Raw genomic sequence first — 18,877 nt, 5'->3', positions numbered from 1 at the left:
TATTAAGGCCTCCACATTTTACCCTCTCAAACACAGTCATTTTCCTTGCCAAAGTCTTTTGCAATTATCACAAAAGGTAGTTAAGATACAATATTCACATTCTAAGAAAAATAAACTAGTGCTATAGAAGAACATTTTGTGTTAAACATAACAGGAGAAAAATAGAACATCTCCTTACATTTCAGAACCAGGTTATTAACATTGGTAGTTCACAACATTAAGGCCTAACTTTATGAAAATATACCATAGCTCTGAAGTTTTCCAATGTCCAGTTCATGCAAAATGGACATGGGGTCCAAAACCATGGCACACTTTCATAAAATCTACATCTACCACCATCACCTGCATTTATTTCATTATTTTTAAAATAGCAGGAATTATGTATTTTAAGCTTACAGATTCATCCATGATTGAAGCAGGGTCAAAGTAATCAGGCTTGAGCTCTGTTCTTTCCCGCCTGTTTTTCGATGGAGGCTAAATAGTTTTGGGGGAAAAAAACAAAACAAACGTTATATTTGCACAAATAACATTTTACACATTTAACCCCTTCAGGACCGCTGACGGTTCAGGACCGTCAGCGGTAAAACGTGCGTTTGGACCGCTGACGGTCCTGAACCGTCATAACGGTTTTGGGCTACTTACCTGATCGCCGTCGGTCCCACGGCGGCGATCAGCTCTCCTCCCGGTCCAGGGGGACTGCCTGTCTGCCCGGGCAGTCCCCCCTCGGCAGATCAGGACCCCACGGCCATGTGATCACTCGATCACATGACCGCAATAGGGGTCTTTGTATCTGCCTGCAGGGGGACTGTCTGTGCTGACAGGCAGTCTCCCTGCAAGTGAAAAATCAGAAATAAAGTTAAAAAAAAAAACAATCAGTGTAAAAAAAATTATAATATGTGTATATATATATATATGATATATATACATGTATTATATCTATATATATAATATATGTATATGTATCATATATATAATGTCACACTAAGTGTATTTTTATATTTATATATACGTATATTAATATAAAAATACACTTATATTTAAATTACACACGAATATATACAATATATATAATAACTATATATATGGTATATATATATTATTATAAAATACAAATAATATGTTAATAAAAATAAATAACAAAAAATAAAAATAATTTTTAATAATTAAAAAAAAATTATATATATATATTCAATTTTATTCTAACAGTATTTTGATATTGATATATATATATTTATATCAAAATACACTTAGAATGTAATGATATATATATCTATGTATAAATAAATAAATAAAAATAATACGAAATATACATATGTCCACATACAAAATTACATTAATAATTTCATAAATATACACGTAGACGTCAAATATATAAATATGTATATATATTAAAATTCTACGTGCATATTTATGTAATATTTTTAACTAATTAAGTAATTTTAATGATTGCAATTTGAGGGACCTGCCTGCCAACCCAGGCCAAAAGTCCAGATAATTTAATTTGCTAGCACTGTGCTTAACCCTGTAACTTTCTATGACACCCTAAATCCTGTACATGGGGGTACTGTTTTACTCGGGAGACTTCGCTGAACACAAATATTAGTGTTTCAAAACAGTAAAACATATCACAGCGATGATATTGTCAGTGAAAGTGAAGTTTTTTGCATTTTTCACACACAAACAGCTCTTTCACTGAGGATATTATTGCTGTGATATATTTTACTGTTCTGATACACTAATATTTGTGTTCAGCGAAGTCTCCTGAGTATAACAGTACCCCACATGTAGAGGTTTTATAGTGTTTGTGAAAGTTACAGGGTCAAATATAAGGCTTGATTTTTTTTATTGAAATTTGTCAGATTGGTTAGGTTGCCTTTGACAGCGTATGGTAGCCAAGGAATGAGAATTAGCCCCATGATGGCATACCATTTACAAAAGAAGACAACCCAAGGTATTGCAAATGGGGTATGTTCAGCCTTTTTTAGTAGCCACTTAGTCACAAACACCGGCCAAAGTTAGCGGTTTTTGCATTTTTAACACACAAACAAATATAAATGCTAACTTTGGCCAGTGTTTGTGACTAGGTGGCTACTAAAAAAGACTGGACATACCCCATTTTAAATACCCTGGGTTGTCTACTTTAAAAAATATGTACATGTTAGGTGTGTTTCGGGGATTTATGACAGATAACGGTGTAACAATGTCACTATTGATACATTTAAAATATATATATATTGAAACAGCAATTTCCTACTTGTATTTATAGGCCTATAACTTGCAAAAAAAAGCAATAAAGCATGTAAACACTGGGTGTTTTTAAACTCGGGACAAAATTTTGAATCTATTTAGCAGTTTTTTTCATTAGCTTTTGTAGATAAGTAAAAGATTTTTCAAGTAAAAGTCCAAAAACATGTTTTTTTTTTTATTTTTCACCATATTTCATTATTTTTTTTAAATACAATATATGACATAATATAAATACTGGTATGTAAAGAAAGCCCTTCTTGTCTTGAAAAAAACAATATATAACTTGTATGGGAACCGTAAATGAGAGAGCGGAAAATTACAGCTAAACACAAACACCACAAAAGTGTTAAAACTGCTCTGGTCCTTAAAGGGACACTATAGTCAACTGAACAACTTTAGCTTAATGAAGCAGTTTTGGTGTATAGAACATGCCCCTGCAGCCTCACTGCTCAATCCTCTGCCATTTAGGAGTTAAATCCCTTTGTTTATGAACCCCAGTCACACCTCCCTGCATGTGACTTGCACAGCCTTCCATAAACACTTCCTGTAAAGAGAGCCCTATTTAGGCTCTCTTTATTGCAAGTTCTGTGTAATTAAGATTTTCTTATCCCCTGCTATGTTAATAGCTTGCTAGACCCTGCAAGAGCCTCCTGTATGTGATTAAAGTACAATTTAGAGATTGAGATACAATTATACAATTATTTAAGGTAAATTACATCTGTTTGAAAGTGAAACCAGTTTTTTTTTCATGCAGGCTCTGTCAATCATAGCCAGGGGAGGTGTGGCTAGGGTTGCATAAACAGAAACAAAGTGATTTAACTCCTAAATGACAGTGAATTTAGCAGTGAAATTGCAGGGGAATGATCTATACACTAAAACTGCTTTATTTAGCTAGAGTAATTTAGGTGACTAGAGTGTTCCTTTAACGTACAAACATCGCAAAAACAGGCCGGTCCTGAAGGGGTTAAGCACACAATCTATTTTTGTATTCTGGTAGACATGTATACATGAAAATAAAAAATCATTGGGGAAAGGAAAGGTTATTTCCCACAGTCTATGAGATTTTTCTATTTACCAAATCTATGTCCATTGTATCAAAATCCATGCCCTCATTAAGATCTTCAATTCGCCCCTCTGATGACATCATTACGTCTTCAACAATTGGCTCTTCATCATCTTCCATCAACCCAGTGTTACGCCGTCTTATGGAATACAGAATTACAAAAACTGTTACTAAACCACTAAACCTTTAAGAGATCCCTCTCTACATACCTCAAAACAGAATGCACGTGTTATAGTTGATTATATATTACCTACCTGTTCTATATTACATTTTGTTTATATTGTGTATGAATATTATTTTGTATTTTATTGTACCCTATTGTATCAATGCAATGTTTTGTGGACCCAGGACCTACTTGAAAACGAGAGAAATCTCAATGTATCTTTCCTGGTAAAATATTTTATAAATAAACAAACTACAACATTGTATTACCCCTAACAAATAGTGAATTATTATATAGTTATATCAGAGAATGATCAGTAAAATAAAACTATAATGAAGATGGACTATACTTCATTATGAACTGTATAGTAGCTTTCCCCATTTCTTGTTTTCTTTAACGTAGGGCAAACAAACAAATAGTACATAAAAACATGCAATCTGTTGAACTTGCCCTTTTCTCCAACCTTTCATTAAAAAATAAATAAATTAATTAATAGAAATAATATATATATAAATTTTTTGGGGAAGGGGAAAACAACTCTTATGATGTCACTAACCTCTAAACATTTAAAAAATAGTAGTTACCTACATTTCTTCCTTAACTAAAACAGAAAATATCTACAAAGCAATTGTTAAAGTACATAAAATAACATCTTACATGGCTTGTTGCAGATTAGACCTCAACTTCACATAGTTCATAGCTGCTCGTTCTTGCTGCTGCCTTGCTACCTCTTCCTGCTGTCGTTGAGCAAGCATCCACGTTACCTGTGTACTGAAGACAAAGCAGATGTATATGTTTGCAGAGAACATAAGAAAGATAGGGAAAAGGTTTCAGGGATAATGAATGATTTGGTTTAGATACCCAAGCTACAGCGCAAACAGCTATTTTACAGTGAAATTCTAGCCCAACATAAGGTAAACTATAAAGGAGATACAAGAGTTTTTTTTGTGTTCCACTAGGTCAGCAAAATAAAAGCTGCACAGATGAAACACAATCCACATAAATTAAAAGAAAAAAATAATAATTCACATTTGAGCAGTTTATACTTACTTGTAATCAAGAGGCGTTTGGTGATGCTCAGGCTGCATTGGATAGACTGGCATGTAACTATCTTCAGGCCGCAATCTCTTAGGTTCTCTCATAATTGTGGACGTCAGCTGTGGCGTTTGCATCATGACTGGTGTGTTCATGCTTTGCTCCCTGTTAAGCCACATACTATCACTACTGCTACTCTCTTCAGCTGCAAAGGAACAAAAATTACTCTAAATACTTGATTGCAAAGTAAATTGAACAGGATATAAAGTAAAGAAACATTGATCACAGGCGGACGTTTCGCGTGTAGTTTACCTTCGGGAATTTTCCGCTTTCCTGTTGCTGGTTTTGTCTTTTTACTTCTTACTGAACTTCCTCGGCCACTCATACCACTCATTACAGACATGGTGTCATCATCACCCCCAGCTAATAAAGAATTTCTGTAAGACATCAGTGGTAGCCACACATCCTCTCTTCGGAGAGACATTTGAAATGTCATGAACTTTTCCAAATATGCATATCTGGGGGGAAAAAAGCCAGCTAAAAAAGTTAGGAGACAGTTTTTTTTTTTAAACTAGTGAAGTTTAATTTACGAGAAATATACTATTCTTATAGGGACACTAGTCATCAGAACCACTACAGCTTAATGTAGTTGTTCTGGTGCCTATAGCCTGCCCCTGTAGCCTTTTCAATGCTTTTTCAGAGAAATGGCAGTGTTTACATTGCTGCCTAGTAACACTTCTAGTGACAGTCACTCAGAGGGCCACTAAAGAGTCCTTTGTCAGTGCTGCACAGTGTGTAGCACCTTTGTTCAGCGTCTCCATGCTCTGCATGGAGGTGCTGACTGTGACCCATAACGAACATGCGCACTATCTTCCAAATGCTTTCCTATAGGAAAGCATTGGTTTAGCTGAGATCTTAAAGTTTGATCACAGAACAAGCCGCGGCGAAACTGGGATGGCATGGGAAAGAAGGTGAATAAAAACACCCCTCTAATGATCGGAGGACTGCAGGTACCTAAACAGACAGACAGACACAGAATATAAAACCAAACAGCACATTCACCTTATAGAACAGTGCATAAAAGTAGGGAATAATAACCCAATTAAAATCTTGCAGAAAACATAAGGATTCCTCAAAACACCTCAAATTACATGAACATAAACAAGACGTATCTACAAGATAGGGTGGTATGTACAATACACTTAGTGGTTAAAATTCAAGGTCAAACTCACAAGTGTAAGGAAAAATGCAGGCTAATCCCAACTTGATGATGGTATCAGTGGTCGAGACTCTTCTATTGGCTCAGAAGCACATATAACAAGTAAGGGAGAAAGATATAGTGCAACACTGTAGAACATTAAACAGACTGCTTTATTGTATACAATTACAGAATGAAAAATTATAAAAAGGCCAGCAACAGAATCTCTGAGGTAGCTGGATCAATGGTAAAGTGCTAGTGCTGGATAATCATGATCTTCCTTAACTTCAGATGATAAAATGTTGTGGCATTCAAAAGTGACAAATTATTTATCTCTACTGTATATACTATATTCTCCCCTACTTTTTACATGTGCTTCTGAGCCAATAGAAGAGTATCGACCACTGATACGATCACCAACTTGAAAATTTGAACTTTAATTTTAACCACTAAGTGTATTGTACATACTACCCTATTTGTGGTCCCTGTCTTGTTTTATATCTTGTAGATACATCTTGTTTAAACACACACACACACAGACAGAGAGAGAGAGAGAGAGAGAGAGAAAGACACACACACTAACAGAGAGAGAGACACACACACTGACAGAGAGGGACACACACACACACACACACTGACAGAGAGAGACACACACACACACACACACTGACAGAGAGAGACACACACACACACAAATTGACATTTTACATTTTAATTCACCCAGTCTCCCTACCTTTGGAAGAGTGGAGTGGATCTTTCCCTGGGGTGCAGAGGGCCTGCTCGATCATCCTGCGAACGAGGGAGCAGTAAGCTACCTGCAGCTCCTCTCTGCTTCCTGTAGTGATGCCAGGCCAGAATGACGTCACATTGCTGCTCTCGGCATTACTACACAGCGCGAGGGAGCAGAGAGGAGATGCAGGAAGATTACTGCTCTCTTGCGCGCTGCCCCAGCATTCCGCCTGCCCGATACTCAGGGTGACCACCTCCACGCTCCCTGAGCCGGCCGCCCACGCTCTTCAGGGAGACCGGCCGGCTCTATTGTTCCCCTATCCTGCCACTTTAGCTAAAGGGCTTCAAATCCCAGGTGCCAGGGCAATATTCCTAGTCACCATGGCGACCTGGCGTCTGAGATTTGTCGAGCCCTGGTATACTTAAATAAGATAATCAATAGGCATGCTTCACTTTAGTGTTTATTGGCATGCATGTGTTTGCTGGAAGGCTCTAAATTTATGGGTTGGCTGTTATTTTATATACATACACACTCACACACACATATATATATATATATATATATATATATATATATATATATATATATATAAACTTTTTTTTTTTTTTTTTAGACACACAGATGGTGGAGCTAGAAAATACAAAAGGAATGGATATTAGTATTGCCCCAATACAAGAAGGCCTGCACCAAATTGAAAAGAACATGGTTCTGTATGGTCTGTTATTAAAACATCCCAATTACTCAGTACTGACACCTGTAAATCCAGAGCCACATTAAATGGAAGAATAAATACAAGGTAAAACACAATTTTCAGGTACTGTAGTATAAATGTTGCACATTCTTGTAAACCAAGAAAATGTTGCAAAAAAAATAAAAGCATTAATGTGATAATTCCATGATGCTCTACTTTGTGTTGTGAAGAGCATTTGTCTGGTGTTGCAAGGCACTCACTGTTTGAATACAACCCACTATTAAGTTTAACTAGCACTGATAATTATAAGTGGTTATTACTTAGTCCTCAGTTTTGAAGAAAAAAAACACACATTCAGAGTCTGATATACTTACACTGTTTTTTTGTCTTGTCTTAACAATTTAGAAGAAAACTCGCTCAAAATATCAAGGAACGCCATATTTAGAGGTGGGTGGACATCACCTTGCGGACTGGGTTCTTTAAAAGCGAACTCTATACCATCCCTGAAATAAACAATGTTGAATATGTTTAGAAATATAATCTTAAGGCCATAAATAGAAAGTTTGCTGAAGAAAAATTCATGTCATCTTAAAAAAAATGACACACACAATACTAAAGATGGTAAATCAACTTGATTGCATGGGTATAAAAATGGATTAAAGAAACACTATAGTGTTAGGAATCCAAATATGTATTCCTCACAGTATAGTGCTGGAGTAGCAGTTTAGGTCCTCGGCCCTACATTTTTGTTACATTTAGTGCTTTGTGTGTCTAAAGTCTGTCAGATTTGTGACAGTTTATAGAAGTGCTCATTTCTTTAGAAATCATCACTTTTCTAATTGTCATATTCCAATTGTCAGACAGCCAGAGAGGTTTACTTCCACTTCGAGGCTACATACACGTTGTGCTAGCAGGTGTCTGTATAGCCCCCTTCATAATGAGCTGTACTAAAGCTCATTTACAAAGTGTACAAAGCGTATGACAGTTGTAATCACATGCTCGTGGCTCCAGTTCAGAGGCTTCTCAAGACTAAAGGCTTGCAAAGGATACAGACATGATCTGGAGGTTTTTAATATATCTATTTAGAAATAAATGTTTTCTTTGGATATCTACTAAATTGTCATCCTCATTAAAAAACTTTTTTTTTTTGCATTGTAGTGTTCAGTTAAGTAGAGAACATCAAGTGAACATGTAAATTCATGTTGAAGGAATATATTTTAAACACAAAGCGATGATTTTATTGCAGTGGTAACAATGGCTTTTTAACCTATCCCCTTAAGTTATTTGCAATGTTTATTTGCTCCAGTGTACCAAAATGTATTCTGTATTCTCCTGTAAACTTTCAGTGATACTTACTTAACTTAAAGGAACACTATGATCACTATGATCAACCAGACCACTTCACCGCATTTAAGTGGTCTGGGTGCGGTGCCCATCCTCTTAATCCTGCAATGTATAACAATGCAGTTTTTGAGAAACTCTCTCAGGGCACCAAATTCACCTAGTTGGGTGACGTGCACACAAGAGAAGTGCCTTTTATATTGTCACAAAGACTCCCTGAAGCACTAACACAACACTAAAGTCTGATTTTTCTATGAATGCCTATATCTCAAACCCATTCATCTCTTTTAAAAGCTTTGAGCTGGAGATCTGTCTTTAATGCTTCTATTTGAGAAGTATTTAATTGGACAATGCCTAACAAAGAAGTAAGAGCTGTGTAAAAGTGGGTACAACTTCAATTGCTCCAGAGGTCAGGGCTTAGGAAATATTTGACCACATTTTAGTAAAACCATATTTTGATTCCATGATTGATATGTATAAAAATGACATGCACTTCTGAACATAGATTTTCGAAGACAGGAAAAAGACATTTACTTGTGCAACATTGCAATGGCTTCTCTGGTTTTCAGCTGATCAAGTCCAAACGTTAAAGCAAAGCGTCGAGCAAGCTCTTTGATACCGCTGAATGATGGCGACGATCTATCAAAGTTGTAGCCATGTTCCTGGATCATTTCATTGAAGAGCTATACAGAATCAAATAACACTTTTTAATGTACAATATTTATGGTATGTTCCTAAACAAGTGTTTGCTTTTTTTTTTTTTTTTAAACACAGTGTACCAAAGGTGTACTGGACTCCGTTGCTTGTGAGGTTCCTACTTTAGTTAACACACTTACCTGTTGTAAACTAAGTATAAGCGTCTTCGCACACTGGATTTTGTCAATCTGCCTTGTTTTGCTCATTGTTTCTTTAATTATGTCGCCATAATCATTGTAGTACTATGAATAAAATAAGAATATGGAAAAGCAACAAATTAATAATAATAATAATAATAATAATAATACACAAATCTACCCCTGGTCTTCATCCTCCTATATAAAAACACTACCCACACATCACATAAGACCGAATGGACATATTGATGAGCCCAGATATGCTCCTCCCATGAACTTCCTGCTGCCCTGTAATACACCCCTACCTATATAGACTATTAAGTTATGTATGCATTATAAATTAAGGCATCCCACCTAAACTGCACTTATTTGTAAAATGCTGCCAGGTATATCAGATCTTTACCACCTTATTCAACGGTTTATGGTTATTCATGGTTTGTTCCCTAATAACCACACTGGGTTTCAATTTTCCAACTTAATCAATAAAAATGCCCTTCAAACAAATGTATCTCTATAAATGTTTCCCCTACATTGGTTATGCTCTAAATATTTTATTTTGACCATATTTTACTGATGATGATGATGATGATAATAATTTTAATTTTAATGATAATAATTAAAACAAAATGCTAAGCCTAAAACATAGGAACAGTTGATATGCGTCTATTTACATAACAGAAAATAGTTCTGAGCCATAATAAGCTTGTTTGAATATGACCTCTTTTGGCATTTTTGCCTGTCAGTTATTTGTTGTTAAATAACCCCACTGTTTAATTGTACGGTGTTGCAGAAATTGTGTTATATGAAAACAAAATTAAATCAAAAGGTTTAGGACACATCACAGACTTACCCTCATATACTGTTTGAAAATATCTGCGGCAGTATTCATTTCAACAACATTATAAACTATTAGCTTGCAGAAAGCAGCAAGTAGGTTTCGTCTTTTATGCAAAGCTTCAATTTTACTTGCTTCATCGTCCTGCTGGCCATCTAATTCAAAAATAAAACAAATCTTTAAAAAATAAATAAATAAAATTTTACATACATTTTTGTTTTAACTAAATCTAAATTATAACTCCTTTTCAAAAAATTCAAATATTATAATATATGACCCCCAAGTTGGGGGAGCGGCTTCAACAGATTCCAGGTGGGACATCTTGCTGTCCAGAAGAGTGCAGCTCTAGGAACAGCTAAGATGATGCGCAGAACCCTCAGACTCGCAGGCCTCTGGTAGAGTACCCAGAATTGAGGAATAAAGAGATACCAACACCCTGGAGGGGTGAGAAAAAACAATAAAAAAAAATAAAAAAAATAAAAATATCTATATAGACAGGTGAATTCATTTCAAAATTATGCACAATCAATTGAACCAGATGGACTTTAAATGAGCACTATAGTGCCAGGAAAACAAACTAGTTTTCCTGGCACTATAGGGAAACTGCAACAGGCTCCTTCGGCGCTGGTGACTGCTCCTCTCCCTGCCGACGTCAGCTCAGAATGCGCATGGGCGGCCAGAGCCGCGCGCATTCAAACCACCCATAGGAAAGCTTTACTTAATGCTTTCCTATGGACGCCCAGCGTGTCCTCAATGCGACTTTCGCATTAAGGATTGCGGAAGCAGTCTCTAGTGGCTGTCAGGGAGACAGCCACTAGAGGGTGGATTAACATTTCTCTGAAACTGCTATGTTTACAGCTGCAGGGTTAAAACTATGGGGACCTGGCACCCAGACCACTTCATTGAGCTGAAGTGGTCTGGGTGCCTAACCCCTTAAGGACCAAACTTCTGGAATAAAAGGGAATCATGACATGTCACACATGTCATGTGTTCTTAAGGGGTTAATCAACGTGTGGTTTTTAGTTTAGTCTTTATGGGGTCTGAATACACTAAATATAGTGTAAAAATAATAAAGTTTAATATATACATATCCACACATATACATTTATCTCAAGAGAATATTAGAGAAATTATTTTCAAATCCGTACATAAAATATTTTTTATTTTAGACCCTCCCAAATATTTACCTGAACTGTTATTATCATCATCTTGATCGATGAAGACATGATCCAAAATAAAACTTAGTAGCTCTGACTGCAAGGATGAATCTGGGGAGTATACAAGGGCTTGTAATGTTTCCCGACCTCCAACCATAATCTGATGGCTAAAGATCATCAGAACATCACAGAGAATGGTAAAAGCCTAAAAAGGATAAAAAGGTAATATTAGTATTATTATAATAATAATATTTTTTTATAATAGGAGTTATATTTTTACATGCATTTTGTGCTTAACATGCATGAAATGTTATTCTAGAGGATATATTAAAAGAGGATAGTCAAGTCTCTGGAATAAAATATTGAAAATCACCAATATCATAAGTGGAATTATAGAAGAATAATCATATTCCAAAGGTACCCCTTCTGTTGTGATGCTATTACGGGCATAGAAATTAAAGTTTCACAACCTCTGGACTGCTATTTGTTGGCTTTAACTACTCTTGTCTAAACAGCCTGCAAGACAACCAAAGAAAACTAAACTAGCAGAACTAGAAAGCACTTTATTTACAGGGTTGTTTTACTGTAAGTACACATCTCACTATTCCACTGAACATTGCGGAATCTAAACATTCCTAAACTTTGACAGGCTGTAAGCTTATTTTTTCACGGAACATATTTCAGTGTAAAATCCTAAATTACTAAAATAACTTGAAAAGGCCAGGAAAGAGGACTGGAAAAAAAAGCTTATATTACAATCAATTAAAGTTCTTTGCATTCTTTGAGAAGAGCTGCATCACGTGCATTAAATAGATTAATTAATAAGCACTTAGATTTGAACACTCTTCTGCCCTCAATTGACAGGCAGGGTTTTGCCACAAGCAGTTTATGTCAACATGCATGTGTATTTGTAAATACATTGCTGATATTAAAACACAATGGTGATCACTTACCTGTTCTTTCACAGCAGGGTGCACATTGGTAAGGTAATGCTGACAGATTTGGCAAAACACCTTCATTTGTCTCTTCAAGGTTAACAGCTCATCCTAAAAAGAAAAAGATTTCACATTTTGTCAGATATACGTTGAAAAAATTAAAGTCTAAACGGCCATTTCATATATTGTAAAATCATTTTAAGAAGCACTCACTTTCGTTACACCAGCCTCTGAAATCTTTGCCAGTTGCCATAAAATGATATAATGAGTACACTGTAATGCGTGGACAACAATCTGAAACAGAATGAACAATACTTGTGGTTAAACACACACACACACCAATCATTCTTTCAAACAGAGAAAAAAAGAAAAAAACAGTATACATGTATTGCACACAAACCTGCTCTGGCATGTCCCCATTCTCAATACCGGTTTTCAACAGCTTGTAATTGCTACTGAATAAATCCCACCTTGAGAGATCATGGGCACTGAAAAACAAAATTGAGATATGTTAATGTTGCATTAGTTTGTCATTAACAGAGCACCAATTTACATGCTTTCAAATAACTAAAAAACAGTACACTGTAATACCACACTAGTCTTGAAATTAAAGTGATTTTATAATGCTCACTGCCCAAAAGATCATCATCTGTACTTGTGCAAATCATAACTGCAATGAAACCGACTTCAGAAAAACAAATTTAACGCTCCCAATGTAAATCAATAAATGTCATCCAGCAAAGTACTTTTAAGGGTTTCACAGTGCTGTATCATAAAAAATACATCAGTACATCACCCACCCATATCTACCCTAGTTTCTTGAAAGGACACATGTATAGACAAAATCACTACAGACTTCACTTTTCCCTAAATTACTGTACACTGATCTAGGTTAGTAAGAAACTTACATTCTATTCCTCGTTCGAAATGCTACACTACCTTTTACAAATGAACAATACGGTCTTTCCAGATTGTTCAACATTTAACAATGTTACATATGCCCACTAAACATTTACAGGTCATGTATATTTTATTGCTTTGTATAGAGTGTTATGGCAGACATCTAGAAATAGTAAATATTTAGCATGCAATATATATGCTCATACATACTGATGCGTCAACAGGTAGGTTATTAAAGGACCACTATATGCACCCAGACCACTTCAGCTCAATGAAGTGATCTGGTTGCCAGGTCCCTCTAGTGTTAACCCTGCAGCTGAAAAGATAGCAGTTTCAGAGAAACTGCTATGTTTCACTGAGGGTTAATTCAGCCGCTAGAGGCGCTTCCGTGCTTCTCACTGTGAAAATCACAGTGGGAAGACGCTGGACGTCCATAGGAAAGCATTGAGAAATGCTTTCCTATGGGCAGTTTTAATGCGCGCGCATGCGGCACCGACAGAGGGAGGAGAGATCCCTAGCGCCGAAAGAGCCCGACGCTGGAGAAAGGCAAGTGGGGGTTTTAATCCCTTCAGCCCCGCGGGAGTGGGACCCTGAGGGTGGGGGAGACCTATTAACACTATAGAGCCAGGAAAACAAGTTTGTTTTCCTGGCACTATAGTGGTCCTTTAAGCATATGTGCATAATTACACTAGGGAAATCAAAAATCATGGATCAAAGCTTTTTTTTTATAAAGTGGTATCTTATATATGTTTAATATGCAAGTGTGGCATAAATAATAATATTTCTTACTTGTGGAACGCTGTTATTCTCTTCAATGTAGACAAAACCTGGTAAGCATCTTCCTCATCTGGCTCTTCTTCCTAAGGGGAAAAAAGTAAACAAAACACCTTCCATCACAAAAATACCACATACATATAAATGGATTGTGCTCAGATTATAAATAATACCCACAACATGTCCCTCCCCTGTTAATAAGATGGTATTATTATTATTATTGGTATTTATATAGCGCCAACTAATTCGCAGCGCTTTACATTATGAAAGGGGAACATTTTACAATAAATGAGACAATTACACAATGACACAGGAACTATTGGTAGATGAGGGCCCTGCTCAAATCAGCTTACATTCTGGTTATTGGCAGGGAAATAAACAGAAAAAAAGTTTCTGATAAGCAAAACGTTACAATACATGGTTATAGCAAGCTGTTTAGGTAGGACAGTGTTGTGCTGGAAATACAAGCAACTCATTCTCTAAATAAAAGCAATGTGAAGAAGAAGAATTTTTTATTTTTTTAATAAAAAATAAAAAGCACAAACCTCTTGCAAAAAGTCTTCAAGTAGGCGGTTAAACTTATCTGCCAGTTCATCAATCAACTGACTCTTTGCGATGTCCACTCTGTTAAATATTGTGAATTCTTCATTGCACAGTGCATGGTATGTTTTAGAACAGGCTTCTAAAACGTCTACGTCTGTGTGTTTCTCTACAATATTGCGGATTTGGCGCAACAAGGACTCTAAATGCTATAAAGAAAAATGCAAAGGTTAAACTGAATCCTTATACTACAAGATAAAGTATAAGACATTTTAATTAAAGCCAATTACTAACTGCATTCACTGCCAGCATTTATGCATGTGCACCATCTAATTAACAAGATGAGTGCAAATGGAAGCATGATTCTTTAAGATGGTAGCTCCCATGCTGGAGGTAGGTATTATTTACTTTACTATGGTGCCATCCAGCAAACAACAACATTGCCTTTTCATGGCTATTTTCCTTAACAGCATCACACTTTCAATCTTTGAATATTATTTTTGGACTTGGTTATAGGACTGGAGATCCTAGGTGGTAGGTGGTATTTATAGCCTTAATTAAATTTAAAGTTCATGTTCTGACACCGGAGAAATGGGTCAGCAACCCATCAGTAATGTTATCTTGGAAAGCGGACAGAAAAAAGAAAATTACAATAAGTATTGTTACTATTTTCTACTTTTAATAAGGCCAGAAAGAGGATTATGGTCCTGAAAAAGAAGATGTCGGCACAGAGGAAGGAGAGATTATCAGGTAAGCATACATCCTTTCTCAAAGCTTGTCAATCCAAGAGTCTTTGCAAAAAAAATAAAAAATAATAATAAGTAAAGCCACAGCTAATGAAATGGACTCTTTAACCCCTTGAGGACACATGACATGTGTGACATGTCATGATTCCCTTTTACTTCAGAAGTTTGGTCCTTAAGGGGTTAAGCTGCCCCTAACAAAAATGTTTCATAATTTGTGATGAGTCATAAGATAAATAGCCATTTCTGTCTTGAGAACTAAAACTGTTTTAATAATTGGTGGGGGCAGGTGGGTTCTTTTTTTTTTTTTGTATTCTTTATTTTTGTTGTGCATGGTATAACAATAGGTTTGTTCAGCCACAATAGCAGTCACAATCAGTAATGTAACGAACAGTTGAAACATAACGTGGCATATGAGTATACAGCACATTTTTAGTATTGTAAGAGAAAATATAAACAGTGGGTGAGCGTTGCTTGAGATTTACAGATCGTTTGTCCATGCCACAATGGCAGAGTTAGGAGATGTATACACAGCATTTGTACATTAGTGGCATGGAGATATCTGTACATTTAAAAAAAAAAGTTAAGTTGTAGTTTGTATGCTAAGTTACGCTTTTATGAGCTTTAGTCTTGTGTGTCAGGTAAGGTTATAAGTACAGGCTTAAATACAGATTGACTTGCTGACATGTTAGAAAATAATATAGTAACAAGCTTAACTAAATTAAGTGTAAAAGTAAAGTAATATACCACCAGGCAAAGCAGGGTAGACCATGTCATCATCAGCATTAGGCATAAAAAACAAACTGGCATTTCTTATAACGGTGATTATAACATGAATGACATTGCAGTATGTGTAATTATAAAATGCAGCCGCAGTAACCGCTTTTGAGACTGTCGGTAGGTTCTGTGGTGTGTGCCTTAGGTGCCAGTCATCGTGGGATGTTGGGGTCACCTCCGGCTCTGGTTGCATAGGAGATGTTGAAAGGCAGTTTATTCCCATTCTTGGGGATAGTCCCTATGAGAAGGTCCTCTGAGTCCCAAAGTCTTGCCAGAGGGCACCGTGGTTGCGGATTGCCGGGTCTCCCGGTTGTCTGGTGGGTGCAAACGTGGTGCCACTAAAGCCACTGTGTTCAGGTGCGGGCTGCGCTGTATTAGGGTCGATGCTTGGGTATGCCTTCTCTGGGTACACCCCCTTGGTTAGTCTCTGGTCCCGGTGATAGGGAGCGCTGGTTAGGCGTATTGTGGTGGAGCAGTCTGCTTCCGTGCGCCCTAGAAGGTTCTCCATGTTTAGGCCGGTGGAGTTGTTAAGCCGCCGTCGTCAATTTTAAGGAGGCCTCGTGGGAGCCGTTTACCGTCGACGTTTAGTCGCCCTGTAGTTGGGTGTTGATGACATCTTGCCTGGTGGGGGCCGGGATAACGAGACCGGGAGGACGCCAACTATAACACAGTAGCCAGATTGGAATGCGAGGCAGCGGCCGTCCGCCCCGCTCTACTCCTGGGTAGGCCTCTGGTCTCAAGCCCCAAAATGTCTCTCCAGGACCTAGAGTCACCCGGTAACAGGCACTCCAGCTACACCGGGACAATCCAGGACTCCGTTCCCCGAACCTCCAGAGCTCTCATGCAGCATAAGGTGGGTATTTTCCCCAAAATTAGCCTGATTCAGCAGGAGCTCCAGTGACCTGCAGCCTGTCGGCATGGCCGCCCGGCCCTGCCCCGCAGGTGGGTTCTTAAAACTCAGTTTTGTTCTTTTTACATTATTAATTATTTGATTTAAACGTTGGCTATAATTTTTTATATTGAAATAGCAATGTAAATCTGGGCTGGGCTGCGGGTGCCTCAGACCACTCCACTAGGTTTTGGTCAAAGCACTTAAAAATAATTTGACCCATAAAGTATACAAGTACCATAACAGTTCAAATGCATATAGTGGTTATGGCGCTTGACTGACCCTTTAAGGACGAGCTGTGATATAGACTAATGAAATTAATTCTTTTTTTTTTTCTCCTCAATGTTGATTAAAATCTGCCATGCGGAAATATAGAAACCTTTAGTTAAGCATAAGTTACATACATCTTAAAAAACAACTCCTAGAACGTTACAACGTGGTACAGAATGCAAAGCCATACATATTTCAACTATAAAGAGACTTTGTTAGAGATAGTTACCTTCTCTAGTCGTCCTGTGGTATATATTTCCAAATCAAAGTACTGGGGCAATTGCAACAGGTTGGTCACTTTCTCTGCATCTACAGAATACTAGGGAAAAAATGGAAATACATTTTGTTATACCAATAGCATAAGACAGGGAGTCAGCAGTACAATCTCCAACTTCCTAAATCAGTTAGTGAGGAATAACATAACTCCCAACATTCCAAAAGTTCAAAGATACAAATCTGTTACACCGGGAGCGACAGTATGTGCAGCCAGGCAGCAGATTGATTTTGGAGGTGCATTACTTGATTCCACCAGTGTCAATTTATAGTAATATTTACAAAACATCCTGAATTGAAAATAAATAAAACCAAAGCATAAGCGTATATGTATGTGTGTGTGTGTATATATATATATATATATATATATATATACACATATATATATATACACACACACACACACACACACACACACATATATATATATATACACACACACACACTAATGCTATCTTCAAAAATCGAGTCAGGTATGTAACACACTATCGATACATACTATATTCTGGCACGAGAAAATATTTACTCATCTGATGAATGTTTATGCATCTTTAAAAATGTTTACCACAATTGGAAGCATGCACTCTTGCACACAGCATCATAGAACGCACAGCTGAAGTGATCATTTTTATTGTTTTGCAACTGCTAGACTACTGCACTAGAAATAAGGAAATATATATTTGATAGTATATGACTATTATCTGTACTTTTGCAAGCCATTTGAGTAATACAATGAATACATGCAATTAAAAGGACAAAACCACGCTGTGCACACTTTTAGGAGTAAACTACAGAATAGAAGTAAATCAAACGCTCTTCAACAAACGAGGTTACGTTTTCTGCTTTGGAGGCTTTTGACACACTTATAGCTGTGGAACATTTTAAGCTACTAGAAAACAGAGTATGAAAGAAGCACAGTGGAAATGTGGATCTCTGTGAGAGACTGTCACTACATACTAGCAATGACAATTATACAGCACATACATTTTCCAAACCTAATGTTAACCAATTTGAAATGCACTAGATGAAACATACCCAAAAAGAAAGGAGAAAAATTAAAAAAATTTGATATTCCAAATATAAACACAACATATTTTGAACATCCTGAATTTACTCAAGATTCTCTTGAATACATGTACTTGTCCAAATTTTTTTTAATAAATATAGATTTTATTTTAGAGTGAGGAAAAGGAGGATGGAAATAGTCATTATGATATGGAGCTCCAGGATAGTTTTGTACAAACAGCAACAAGCAGTAGAATTTCTACTATGTGCAAAAAAAAAAAAAAAAAAAAAAGCTGTAATGGCAAACATATACTCAAATGCATAATATACCTACTTTTGCCAACAACTGAGGAAGTGATACTGCAAAGAGTTCTGTAATACGCGTCTTGTCGTCAAACTGTGCTTTCTTTTCTTTTGCAGTTAAGACCTGAGAAAAATAAATACAGAAAATAAGTCACACAGAAGAAAAATAATAAAT

The 18,877-nt window shown here is 36.6% G+C and overlaps 1 protein-coding gene across 2 annotated transcripts in view; it reads right to left on the bottom strand.

Annotated features, from left to right (window-relative positions):
* STAG2 (STAG2 cohesin complex component) overlaps nt 1–18,877 on the bottom strand; it is an 80,800-nt gene that overhangs the window by 1,008 nt on the left and 60,915 nt on the right. For both annotated transcript variants that reach the window (XM_063432108.1, XM_063432109.1), the window contains exons 18-34: nt 18,734–18,826; nt 17,351–17,440; nt 14,448–14,651; nt 13,918–13,988; nt 12,629–12,716; nt 12,442–12,522; nt 12,247–12,339; nt 11,324–11,498; nt 10,152–10,291; nt 9,305–9,406; nt 9,003–9,151; nt 7,502–7,630; nt 4,821–5,026; nt 4,524–4,713; nt 4,131–4,244; nt 3,323–3,449; nt 397–474 (exon numbers count right to left, since the gene is read on the bottom strand). In XM_063432108.1, coding sequence (XP_063288178.1) covers nt 397–474; nt 3,323–3,449; nt 4,131–4,244; nt 4,524–4,713; nt 4,821–5,026; nt 7,502–7,630; nt 9,003–9,151; nt 9,305–9,406; nt 10,152–10,291; nt 11,324–11,498; nt 12,247–12,339; nt 12,442–12,522; nt 12,629–12,716; nt 13,918–13,988; nt 14,448–14,651; nt 17,351–17,440; nt 18,734–18,826 — 2,130 coding nt within the window. The remainder of the gene's footprint in view (nt 1–396; nt 475–3,322; nt 3,450–4,130; nt 4,245–4,523; nt 4,714–4,820; nt 5,027–7,501; nt 7,631–9,002; nt 9,152–9,304; nt 9,407–10,151; nt 10,292–11,323; nt 11,499–12,246; nt 12,340–12,441; nt 12,523–12,628; nt 12,717–13,917; nt 13,989–14,447; nt 14,652–17,350; nt 17,441–18,733; nt 18,827–18,877) is intronic.

Source organism: Pelobates fuscus, chromosome 9 (genome assembly GCF_036172605.1).
Source record: "Pelobates fuscus isolate aPelFus1 chromosome 9, aPelFus1.pri, whole genome shotgun sequence".
In the NCBI taxonomy this organism is placed as follows: domain Eukaryota; kingdom Metazoa; phylum Chordata; class Amphibia; order Anura; family Pelobatidae; genus Pelobates; species Pelobates fuscus.
This window is presented reverse-complemented; position numbering and strand designations above follow the sequence as displayed.